Source organism: Podarcis tiliguerta (assembly GCF_965153285.1).
Source record: "Podarcis tiliguerta genome assembly, chromosome: 8".
NCBI classification, from domain to species: domain Eukaryota; kingdom Metazoa; phylum Chordata; class Lepidosauria; order Squamata; family Lacertidae; genus Podarcis; species Podarcis tiliguerta.
Window position 1 is genome coordinate 42,041,554 of NC_139541.1, and position 12,072 is coordinate 42,053,625.

At 46.4% G+C, this 12,072-nt stretch overlaps 1 protein-coding gene across 3 annotated transcripts; it reads right to left on the reverse strand.

Annotated features, from left to right (window-relative positions):
- Positions 1-1,458: 1,458 nt before the first annotated feature.
- On the reverse strand, positions 1,459-11,336 carry ENKD1 (enkurin domain containing 1). Of its 3 annotated transcripts, none has more exons than XM_083452558.1 (8): positions 11,200-11,336; positions 6,666-6,888; positions 5,828-6,052; positions 5,128-5,300; positions 4,637-4,798; positions 4,044-4,213; positions 2,719-2,855; positions 1,459-2,366 (listed from the first exon to the last, which is right to left on the reverse strand). In XM_083452558.1, the coding sequence occupies exons 2-8, from the start codon at positions 6,748-6,750 to the stop codon at positions 2,206-2,208; spliced, it is 1,113 nt and encodes a 370-aa protein (XP_083308684.1). In that variant the 5' UTR covers positions 6,751-6,888; positions 11,200-11,336; the 3' UTR covers positions 1,459-2,205. The 3 variants fall into 3 exon arrangements, with proteins under 3 accessions (XP_083308684.1, XP_083308683.1, XP_083308685.1); XM_083452557.1 differs by having other exon boundaries at positions 6,666-6,848; positions 11,200-11,308; XM_083452559.1 differs by lacking the exons at positions 5,828-6,052; positions 6,666-6,888; positions 11,200-11,336 and adding an exon at positions 5,419-5,780.
- Positions 11,337-12,072: the final 736 nt, after the last annotated feature.

A 12,072-nucleotide genomic window follows, 5' to 3' on the forward strand; every position in this document is an offset into this window, starting at 1 on the left:
AAAAGAGGGTCTGTGACCCACCATTCACTCCCACTTGGAAGCTGTTGCCAAGCAGGCAGGGGTTGAAATTGGGATGGAAAGGGTTATTCTGTGCTGCAGCACCCACTTGATGCATTGATATCTTAAATCAATTTGAAGATTGTTTCCAAGCCCGATTGCTATGTAAGGAATCTGTTTTTGTGTCAGGTCTGCAGATACAGAAGTGTTAAATTGCGAATCTCCAAGCACAGTGAGCCTCCCATCCAAATCCACCTCTTCTCGACTGAGTTAACAGATGGTCAACTGGTCAACCTGCAGTCCTGTATCAGGGCCACAGCATGCCTGCTTCCCACATAACGTAACCTGTTACTGGTGCCCTAACAAGCACGAGGTCCACAGAAAACTAACCAAGCTTTTCTCTGCTTTGTCAGTCGAGGTAACTCTTCTAGGTGCCTGAAACTACAATTTTTGCATGGAAAGGAGAACACCTGAAGACAGTACAGAGCTGCCAGGGCTTTGCACCATTACCCCCCCCCCCAAAAAAAAAAACTGGCTAGGAGAGTTTGCACAGCCGAAATAACTCTTGTCTGACATTTCCAGAGGAGAGGAAATGTTTTATGTACTCCGACTACCCCACGGGGAGGCAATTAATCCTGCTACTGCTGTCCATCACCCTTCACTGCAACCCTATCCAGGGTTTGGTTTGGGTTGTTGTTGTTCTGGCGTGGTGGAACTAGATTGCCTGTTAACCTTATTAACCCTTTCCAACCCTGCCATGCTGCTCAATCCTGCCAGTTCTTAAAAGATATGGATTATCTTTGCCCTTCCTATGACTTCAGTGCCACTTGGCTCCAGGGTCCTTTAGAAATGAAGGACAAGCCTGAAAGGGGAGTCTTTCAGGCAGCAAAACATAAGCAGCAGCCCCATCTCCTCTACCTTAGCTTTGTGTTAGTGTAAAAGGCAGCAGCAGCTTTTCCATGACGCAGAATCAAGTGCAGCTTTTCAGATTAATTATATTAAAAAAAGAAACAGGCACTTGAATTCCACTTCACATGAGCCTATGACTGTTTGAAGCTTGCTGGGCCTACTTAGCATCCTTCCTAATACTGAACTTCTTATCCAACTATGGATCCTTATACAGGCTTCTGTTAGGTAAGACTCTACGTCCAACTAATGCACAATCCCTTTCTCTGACACTCTCAGCATAGGGTCTCTCTCATCCCCTCCTGACCCATTTAGGTGGAGGTGCCAGAGGGGCCTTCTGTGTATGCAAAGCAGGTGATCCTATGATTCATCCTTGCCTGCAGTTCTGAGGAGCAGAGACTTGCTGTGTTTGTACGATGTATCATCCAAATGGAGGATGCATTCACCATATATCTGTAAATTAAAAATAATCCCTCAGCCATTTAAAGAATCTTCCAGAGTGCTTGTGAAGGCACCCAGTTTCCGCCTCTGTTCTGTGACAAGTGCTTTCAAAAGTTTGTTTGTTTATTTATTTAAAAAATTACCCCAACTATTTAAGTTAAAATTGAACACCTATCCCTCTGAGTGCTGGCCGCTTGTCCAGCCAATGTGTGTACCTGAACCGTCTTGCAAAAAAGCAGAACAACGCTCAGGGTGCCTGCTCAGTCCTGCTGTACTGTTAGAGCTTCTCAATGCACTCTTCTCAGAGGGGCAGCTCTGCAAATTCAAGCTGTGGCCACAGAGGATTTACAGATTTCACAACGGCCAGATTCCTCTGAGACCAAGCACCTCTCTCTCCCCTCCTCCACCACCAACCATCCCATCTCCTTTTTGGCAACTTTTGCATGAAGAACAAGGAAGGGGAACCTGTGGCCTTCCAGATGCAGTTTGGACTACAACTTTCATCACCCTTGAACACTGGCAGGGCTGCCTGGGGCAGATGGAAATCAAAGTTCAGCAACTTTTGGTAGGCCACAGATTCTCCCCGCCCTTGGTTGTGAAGCAAGACAAGCAGACAGGTATGATGCAGACCTCTGTTGCATCCCAGCTCCTGAAAGGCTGGGTGTCAAGAGCAAGCACCAGAGAGTGGTCAGCCACACAAGTGTGGGGCAGAAGCTTGCATCACTGAGTCAGCCAGCAAGGATGGCTGAGAGGGGGAAGAGGATTTCTGGCTGAGTGAAAGAGCAAGGAAGGAAAAAGAGACCTTTCCTCTCCATTGCAGTCCAGAAGAGAAGGCTGGGAAAGGGAGTATCTTGCCTCTGCCTAGGAGTCCAGCTTGATAAAGACTTTGGGTCGAGAGAATATTTTGAGTGCCTCCTCGATCTGCGACAGCTTATTCTCCAGGGTGGCACGTCTGTTCTGGACGCTGAGCGTGTCAGTTCGCACTGGAAGCAGCAGGAGGTCTTTCAGGAAGCGCTCTTGGCCTAACAGAGAAGAGGAAGAGTGACCAGCTTACAGTTAAGGATGCCTGCTCAATTCAGTCAGTGCAGACAAGACTGAGCTGGATATACAGATGGACAACAACCTGACTTGGTAGAAGACATCTTCCTATGTTCCATAGAGCCTCTGCCAGGTGTGGGGGGCCATGTGGCCCTCCAGATGTTGTTGGATTCAACCTCCCATCATCGCTGCCCATTGGCCACCCTGGCTGGGGGTGGTGGGAGCCAGAGTCCAAAAACATCTAGAGGGTGGCAGGTTCCACATCCCTGAACTAGACCGTCCTGGGCCAACCCGGCATGAAGCAGCTTCACACGTCTTGTGTTCCGCCCTCCTTACTTTGTTTGAGGTTGTTGAGCGTCTCCAACCGCTGGCTCTCTGGCATCATGGTGTGGCCAGGTGGCATGGAGGGGTCAGGCATGTTGCGCTGGCGCTCCTCTGCCTCTTTGCGCCAGTGGTCCTTCCTCTCAATCAGGCTAAATCACAGCAGAAAGAGCATAGTGGTTAAGGTGAGGAAAGAATGGCAGAGAAAGCTAGGAGGAAACGGCACCTCAGACTTCAAGGAACAGAGCATGGCCTAGCCTCACGTCTCTCCCCTCGGGGTCCTACAAACCAATTAAGTGGTAAAGAAACGGCTAGAAGAGAAGTTGGGACAGGAGGCGGGAACAGATGTGGTGTTTACTGCAGTCAGGGCCATCAATCCAGCCCCTCAGAAATGAAACTCCAGGAGGAGGGGTTTCAAACACAGGCATAACATGGCCACCATGACTTGTGCCTCTCACCAACTGGGTGGAGATATTCCAAATCACCGGAAGTTTTTGAATTGTCTTCAAGGGCAACCCCACAAAGAGCACATTGCTGTAGTCTAATCCCAAAGTTATCAAGGCATGAATGAGGGTAGCCAGGTCATTTTCAGCAGTGAGTATAGCTGGACAATCAGTCCAAGCCAATAAAAGCATTCTATGGTGCAGACACCACCTGGGAATCCAAAAACAGAGCTGCACCCAGAAGGAAGTATTCCCTTCTATATCTTTATGAAGAGTTGTGACCACACCCATTTTATCCATCCAGAATGGCAGAATCTCCAATTCAGAATACTGTTTTATTTATTTCAAATCACAAACAAAAGGGCCTCGAAAAAATAAAGCAGAGATTCTGGGAAAACTAAATTCAGCAGCTGATATGAGATGCCATCATTGCTCATATGGCAGTCCTGCACATGGGCAGAATGCTCCCAAACTTACTTCTGGTGCTTATGCCAGACAGACTGCTGTGTCTGAGATGGTATATCTGTTCCTGCCATTTCAGACTGCAGGTGGAGGATCACATGACTGAAAACTCTCCGTTTAAAAATGAACTCACCACATATGTAAGGCTACTATGTCAGGGAGAACGGCTCTCACTTACTTTTCTCCTTGACATGCTAGTTTTCTATGGGAAGGGAAGGGTTATTCAAACCTGTGACCACCACTTTGCAGTCTTGTAGAAAGGTTGAACATTGATTTCTTTACTTTTCTTTTTCAACCTTATATTTATTGGGTATTAATTTTATTTTATTGCAAGTAGCCTTGGAGGCCTGTTGTAACACAGAAAAGCATGGATAGCAGTATTTTAAACAAATAAATACTGACGCCAGATGGGTCAGGGGTGAGTTGGATACCTACTAGTGGGGGACATGGCCTTTCTGCTTAGCATTGTACTCTTCCTGTTCCTTGCGTTTCTGCTCCAGCACTTCGGTCAGCGACTGCAAGGAGCGTGAGCGCTGCAGCTGAGCCCGTTTGGCGTTCCGGGCGTTGTGGCTGATGAAGTCCACCCCTTGACTCTCCTCCTGGTTCTGTAATGAGAAGGTCAAAGAGCTGGAAGGCAAAGAGCTTTGGGTGTCAGGAAACGTTGCTTTTCTAGGGACTAGGGACAGGTTTGGCTTAATTTCTCCTAGCCCCAGCTAACTTTGAAAGCACGGATCACGTCTTTGTGGCAGGGGGAGGGAATATTCCCATCAGATCAAAGAAACAAAATAATTTGGGGGTCACAGAGAAGTAAAAAACATTCCAAGAGAGCTTTGGAAGTGCTGGCAGTCATGCACAACTGCAAAAAGTGTCCCTCCCTCTGCCTTGGGACACCACAGAGCTCCATCATTTACTGCAACCCTGGAATGGAGAGGTTGGGAGGAGGTTGGCTAAAGCACTAACCACTCATGAGGAAACGGAAGTATAAGGCAGATTGCATCAGCACCGGTGGGCATCTCCCCGCCCCCCACCTTGACACTCCCATTCTGTGATTTTGAAGCTGCTGCATCTGCTGTTGCTCCGGACTGGGCAGGGTTTGGAGACGGTGACCTGCATGGACGAATTCCTGCACCGCAGCGCGAATAGGCTCTCAAGTATTTCTGATGCTCTGGATTCGGGGGACTAGGACTCTCCTAGGAAAGAGGAAAACAGGAGGAAGAATTATTGCACAGTCAGAGACGGGTGTAGACTGAAGAACCCAGAGAACATCACTGATCAACCTTCAGCATAGTCTATTGCACCTGTTCCTGATGACCACCACCTACGTTGTTTTAAACTGGGACATCAGACAGGGGTTGCCAATATTCTCAGATCTGTGGGCACATTTGGAATTTTGAGAGAGTGCCATCAGCACAATCCCGTCTGTTTCTTCTTTGTTCACTGCCTACATCACTTTCCTCTCAGCAGACAGAAAGAGAGACTGCATGTAAAATGTATTGCCAATAAGCAGTAGTAGAAATACCTGCAGCTTTGCTTTGACTTTAGACTCCACACTCTCATACTTCTGAGACTTCCACAGGGCCTTCACGGGCTTTGGTTGGCTGAGCTCCCGAGCCTGCTCCTTCTCTCTGCATTTCCGCTGAATCTCTCGCATGCGCCTCAGATTTTCCTTCTCATAGTCCTTGTGATCTTTGCCTGCATTGGCAAGAGAAAGAAAACATTGCCCTACAATACTTGAGCTACAGGCACAAAAGCCTCTCTCCCTTGAACTTCCTTATGTTTTCCTTGTAAAAAAAACAAATAGACAGCTCACCTGTAACTTGTGGAGAGAGACAAGAACTCATATTTCTCTCCGTGTTACAGAGGTATGTACAGCCAGGATTACACCACAGGTCAGAGGTAGCCAAAGTGTTGCCCTCCAAATGTTGTTGACTGCAACTCCCATCAGTCCTAGCCTCCATCATCCCATCCCATCAGGCATGATGGGAGATAGCCACATGGCCTATCACTGCTGTAGGTGAAGAAACCCACTGTAACCACTGTTAAGATGGTTAGGCTGAAAAACAGTGGCTGGCCTGAAGGTCACCCAGTGAGCTTCATGGTTGAGTGTAGATCTGAATCAGGGTCTTCTGAGTCCGAGTCGAATACTCTTAACTGCTACACCACCCCTAATGCTGTCAACAGCAGGCTGCCATCTGTCCCTATGTTGCGACCACACTTACGCTTAGGTGTCACCTCCTGGAAGAAGGAGATCCCATCCAGCTGCAGGAGAGCTCCCACTGTGCCCTTCTTTCCCATCTCTAGAATGTCCCTGGCATTTGGCTTAATCCGCGGAGGGGGGTGAGCAAGGCGGGCACTGTAGCATTCAGGGTAGAGGCTGCATTCTGGAGGAATGGGACCGGGGAGCAGATCCAGCTTCAGAGAGTTCCCTTCCAGTCTCCCTCGTGCTAAAGATGGAAAAAGAAAGACTGCAGCTCAGAGATAAAGTTAATGCAGATGCTCTCAGGTCAAATCTGAACACTTCCAGTGAAAAGGAGGCAATGGGAAAGACCCTGAAGAGCTGCGGCAGGTCAGAATAGACAATACTGGGGTATAAGGACAAATGATCTGACTTAGGAAAATAGGACCATAGGAAACTTCTTTTTCCCAACAGAACGAGAATTTACACATTCTGTCACCCTAAATTAGCACTTTTTCTAGACCAAATTATTCCTGACCAGTGTCCTCACCAGTCTACTCCAGCTCAACCTCCAGTATCAAGCAGCTGCTTGATTACTGTTCTCTTAAAGATCCTTTATTAGGGGTGCAGAACCTGATGCCATTAAGCTCCCATCAGCTCCAACCAGCACAGCCTATGGCCGGGGTAATGGGAGTTGCAGTCCAACAAGCTGAAGAACCACTGGTTTCCCACCCCTGCTGTCAGCAAGGGCTAGTGAGTACTTAGAGGATTCTACCCATTATAGAGAAAAATATGGATCCTTCTCTTTTCCAGAGGTGAAAAGGAAAACTGATTATGGACTGAGATTACCAGGATACCCCAGGATCACACAGCACACTCACCTGATAGGGGACGCCTGTAGTAATCAGGACAAAGGGAGGGATCAGGGGGAATGGGCCCCGTAATCCTGGAGGGCCCCTCTGACATCTCAGCCTCAGCTCCAGACCAGGAATCAAGAACTGCAAGATCTCACTTTCCTTAATTCTTCCTCCTTCAAAGTCACTGGCAAAGCATGGCCAATTTATCTGGAAGAACAGGAAACTGTAGGGAAGCTGCTGCAAGGAACTAAACAACATTATACCCTCAGTGTTGGTTTTATTTCACATCACCCACATCATGCTGGTCATAGAAACATTGCTACTATTATCATGTCATACATGTTAACTACTGCAATAAAGCACACATTTGTATTATATTTATTTCTGTCCCGCCTTTTCCCGAGGAATAAACACAGCTGCTTACAGATAAATTAGAAACAGCTAAAAACATGAGGCGAGAGGCAGAATTTAAAAAACAATGAAACATTAATATAGAATAAAAGCTAACTAACTATATATATGATCTATTAAAATATACAGACAATTATAACAGAATACATCACAGCCCCAGTCCTTTCCTTAAAATCAGTCAGTTCCCCAAAGGCTGTTGGAATAAGAAAGTCTTCACCTGCTAGCAGAAGGGCATGGGAGTATACATGGAAGTGCCTATAAAAAGCAGGATGCACAATTGATGTGATGTCTAGATTGATAATGAATCCCCGTAGGATAAGTATCTTTTTTCTGGGTGTAACTTCAGAAGGAAGTTCTTCTAGTAGTCCCAGCACAGACATGGTTAAGCCATAGAATTCGCTACCACAAGATATAGTGGTGGCCACCAAGTTGGACGGCTTTAAAAGACAAATTTACAGAGGTTAAGGCTTTCAGTAGCAACTACTTATGATCACCATTTGCAATCTCTCATAATAATGATTCCAAAAGAGTTTACAATGCAGACTAAAACAATACAGTACAACCCTATACAAGTCTACTCAGAAGTAAGGCAGGTAAGCCATACTTAATCCGAGGGTGTATAAGATTTCAGCCTATGGTATATAAACAAAAACAATAAACAGAATTAAATAGCAATTAAAAGAGTGGAGTAAAAGCTTTAATTACCAGGGTTCACAAATACAGCATCCTCCCAGTACTTAAAATACAAACTATTAAATGCTTGAGTGAACAAAAATGTTTTAATTCAACACTGTAAAAATAATGCAGGAGCCAGGTGAATGTCCTCCTCAAGGAGGTGGCTCCTTATGAATCGGCCTGCCTTCTGTCATCAACTTTGGGGGGGTTGATCTTTGTGCCAGCCATCTTTGAGATTAGGGGAGACAGGGCTTTTTCGGTAGTGGTGCCGAAAGGTTTTCTGCTGCAGTTTTGTTTTTTAATTATTCTTTTCCCCCTCAAAATACTTGAGCATATAATGTTCATGTATTTTGAGATATAAAAAGAATAAAACTACCCAGTATATCCTGGAGTTTTAAATTTTGTATTCTTAAAGTTTAATTGGTGCTATTTGATTGTTATTGTGGAGTTATTTTTAGCTTGCCTTTTATTTTTATTCTGCCACATTTTCCTGTTTTTAATTCAAGTCTCTTTTATTTTACTGGATAGAAGTACTCAGCTATCACTATGATGTATCAGTTACAGTCTGGTTTTAGCCTGAAGCATTCAAAGAGGCAACACAGCAATACTAACGGACAAATCAGTTTGTTTTCTCAACTATGTTAAAAGCTTGGTGTTGAATTACCAGTTGCATTGTTTGTTTGTTTTTACATGTTTTCAGACACAGATATAATTGCTTATACAACACGTGCAAAAATCTTTGAAAAGCAACAGTAAAATAGGCCTCAGCACTGCCAAGTGTTTCTGGTAAAGGCCAAGCTCCTGGGAGCTGTACAGAACCCAAGTCTCTGGGTTATCACCATTAAGAGGAGCCTCTGTTTCAGTGCCAGCTAGCAAGAGACACATCTGGCTTTATCTTCGTACCATGGATCTCACCTCCAAAATGTTTCCTATGCACCTCCAAACAGGCAGTGACACCTCCATCACACCCCAAATCTACACACAGAACCCTGGAATTCTGCCCACTCAAAACAGGTGCAACCATCACGGCTGAAGCACAGTGCCAGACATCACAAAGCTGTCAGCGCAGTCAAGCGAGCAAAAAGGCGGCAAGGGGGAAAAAAACCTCTCGAGCAGCCATCTGCCTCCCATCACCTTCCCAATGCTCACCTCAAGATGCTCCCAGAGCACATTTTACACGTTGACTATCCTACCTCAGCACCTAGGTAAGATACACTCAAGCAGATTGTTGCTGTTTTTGTAGAGAAGGGATGGCTGAAGCTAAACAACCGTAGCCAAGCTTGCTTCATATATAGGAAGCCAAATGCCTTCCTCACACCTCCGTTAAAGGGGGGGGGGGGCGAGAGCGCTTAGCAGGACACTATTGGCTTCATTCCAGGCACAGCACAGAGAATGTGTTTATTCTGTTGGCTTGGAGGGCAAACGGCTGTTGGGAGCCAAGTACAAACAAGCTGCTGGAAAGGTTCCTTTGCCCTACATCAGGGAAACTGCAGCAGCCTAAAACTGAGGGAAAGGAGGACTTTAGGATTGATTATTGCAGTGCAATTAAGGGGCAATTGGTTCAAGCCTGGGAAGTAGCTGGAAAGGCAATTGCAACATGACAAAAGCCCATTTTGGTACGACTCAGGCAGAAGAACTCATGATCTGTTCGTCCCCAAGTCCCAAATTACATAATATCCAGACTGATTCACACATGCTACCTGCATTAGGGCACACGTGACGGGAAAAAGGCTGCCTGAATCTTTTGCCACAAAGACAAACTGCAGCTTTGTATGCCAGTCCTGAACTCATCCTTGGAAACCGTATAGCCATTAATGAAAAGAGCAGTTTCCAATAGTTCAGGCAGACCATTTGCCACAAGAACAGACCAATACAGAAAAGGAAAGCAACCAGTCACAACCGAAATGGTTGCAAGAATTGATCCTGGGTGCCTATCAGGTGGGAATAAAAGACTGAGGTTGCTAAAGAGCACATAAAGCTAGTCTATTCCATTTCTTCCCAAATATAACACACTCCCTTCACAAGTATCATCTCATATGAGCCTTTAAGTCAGGGATGGGTGGACTTCAATCCTTTTTCAAAATACAGTGCCCATGGGTCATCAAACCCAGGTTAAATTCATAAAGCAAGAATGCACCCTTCCCTTCATAGTTAAGGCATAATTTAAATAAGAGCTACCACGGATGTAGCAATTAGAATGTCAAACTAGGGCCCCATCTGCACTATATATTTAAAGCAGTATCATACCACTTTAAATAGTCATGGCTTCCCAAAACAAATCCTGGGGACTGTAGTTTGATAAGAGTGCTGAGAGTTACTAGGAGACCCCCTATTCCATGCACAGAGCTACAATTCAGTGATTTCACTGTCAGTCCCTCTTCCCAGAGAACTCTGGGAACTACAGCTCTGTGAGGGGTACAGGGGTCTTCCAACAACTCTTTTACAGACTATACTTCCCAGCTTTCTTTGTGGGAAAGCCATGGCTGTTTAAAATGGTATGATACTGCTTTAAATGTATAGTGCAGATGGGGCCTAAGACTTGGGGGCTGGGATGGGAGACAGATTCAAATCTTCACCAAGCCATGATGCTCATCAGGACACTATGGGTAGTTTTGCTGACACGTTTGTATGCCACCTTGGAATCCTCTTGATGAAAGGTGGAGATGTTTTAAATGATCTACCCTCCTTTCCTCTTTAAGAGCAACTCTGGTAGATCGGACCAAAGGACCACCAAGCCCATAATTCTGTTTCCACAGTGGTAAATCAGATTCCCAGGAGAAGCCCACAAGCAGGACATGAGTGCAACGAGCTCACTCTCCTCAGCATCTGGTATTCAAAGAAGCATGCTGCTTCCGATGGCAGAAATAATATAAAGGTGTCAATGGGAGGAGCCACTAATAACCTTTTGAAGCTGTCTAAACTGGTGGCCACCGCCTCTCCCGACAGCAAATTCCACATCTTTAACAGAGATTAGGGAAATGAGGGTAAGGCTATCAATGACTCCTAGCCACAAAGGCCACAGCTCTTCTTCCAGATGCTTCTGAAGGCCAGTCGCTGGGAGCCACAGGTGGGAAGGGCGCTGTTGGGCTCAGGTCCTGCCTGCTGAGCTTCCCGTGGCCACTGTGAGAACAGGATACCGAACTAAGATGGGCATTTGGCCTGATCCCTGAAAGTTGAATTATGCGCTGCGCCCGTTAGTTCTTCCTTTTGTCTTGTCTCGAATCTCCCTCCGCTCGGCTTCCTCGGAGGACCCCTGTCGCTGGCACTGCGAGGGGAAGGGAAAGCAACTTCTCCCCGGGCACTTTCCATGCCACGCGCATGTTTTCACAGCCCCCCCCCCCCGCCTTTTCACAGCGAGCGCTGCCCAATCAGACCGAAGGCCCCCTTAGTCCGGCACCCTGTTTCCTCAGAGCGGCTAAGCAGATAGGAAAGCCCACATGCTGCTCCGCCCCTTTCGCAGCCCCTCACTCACATTTCTGGTCTCCTCTGCCCAGCGGCACTGGGCGGCTCTCTACGAAGAAGCGGCGCGGGAGTCAAATCCCTGGCAGTTGTACTCCCCGCCTCCTGTCTCTAAGCAACAGGCGCTTCCTGTCGCAGGTTGGACGAAGAGCAGAGGCTCCTGGGAAGTGTAGTTCTCGAGCCTCCACGAAATAGCGCTGGGGAGAGCGAGCGGTGCGTATCTCTGGTGAGCAAAACGGCGCCCGCATTGTTTCTCGGAGTACCGACCGCGGGTGAGCAAATACTTGCTTCGCCAGCAGGAGAATTTCGATGCTACCAAATGTCGCCGAGCTCCTCCTTTCATCCGCAACAGATAATATATAGGTTACTGATAAGCACCCGAGATAAAAAGCTATCCCAGATCTGTGAGCCAGACTTAGTAGAATGGAGGGGCTGATAAGAGGGACCAACTAATTAATTTGCTACAGTTTCCATTGTTTTATATAGTATCTTGATGTTGTATTTTATTGATTTGTGAGCCTTCCAGACAACTCCTGCTATAAAGGTAGTTAATAATAATAATAATAACAACGATGAAAAGCTCAACTTTAAGCAGCTTGGAAAAGGAATAAAAAGTGATTGTTTTTAAGCTTTTACACACACATATCCCATCATACTTTTTCCAGAGTTATACGGTTGGTAGGTATTGAGGAAAGGGCTTTCTTGGTGGTGGCAACAACTCAGTTAATTTTTTTAAAGCTCTGGCCCAGCATCCTCTGACAGTGGCCAACCAGATGCCAGTGAGAAGTTTGCATCCCACCAGTTGCTTGGGAAACAGTAGAGTGGTATTGCACTCACCTTCTACTTGTTGGCTTCTGAAAACATCTGGTTGGCCACTGTGGAAAAC

Excerpts from the sequence above, each read along its gene's own strand:
- ENKD1 (XM_083452558.1), bottom strand. The coding sequence starts at position 6,750 with ATGTCAGAGGGGCCCTCCAGGATTACGGGGCCCATTCCCCCTGATCCC. Across the intron at positions 4,799-5,127 it reads AAGTCAAAGCAAAGCTGCAG|GAGAGTCCTAGTCCCCCGAA; the intron begins GTATTTCTACTA and ends CCTCTTTCCTAG. Across the intron at positions 4,214-4,636 it reads CACAGAATGGGAGTGTCAAG|AACCAGGAGGAGAGTCAAGG; the intron begins GTGGGGGGCGGG and ends TTCTCATTACAG.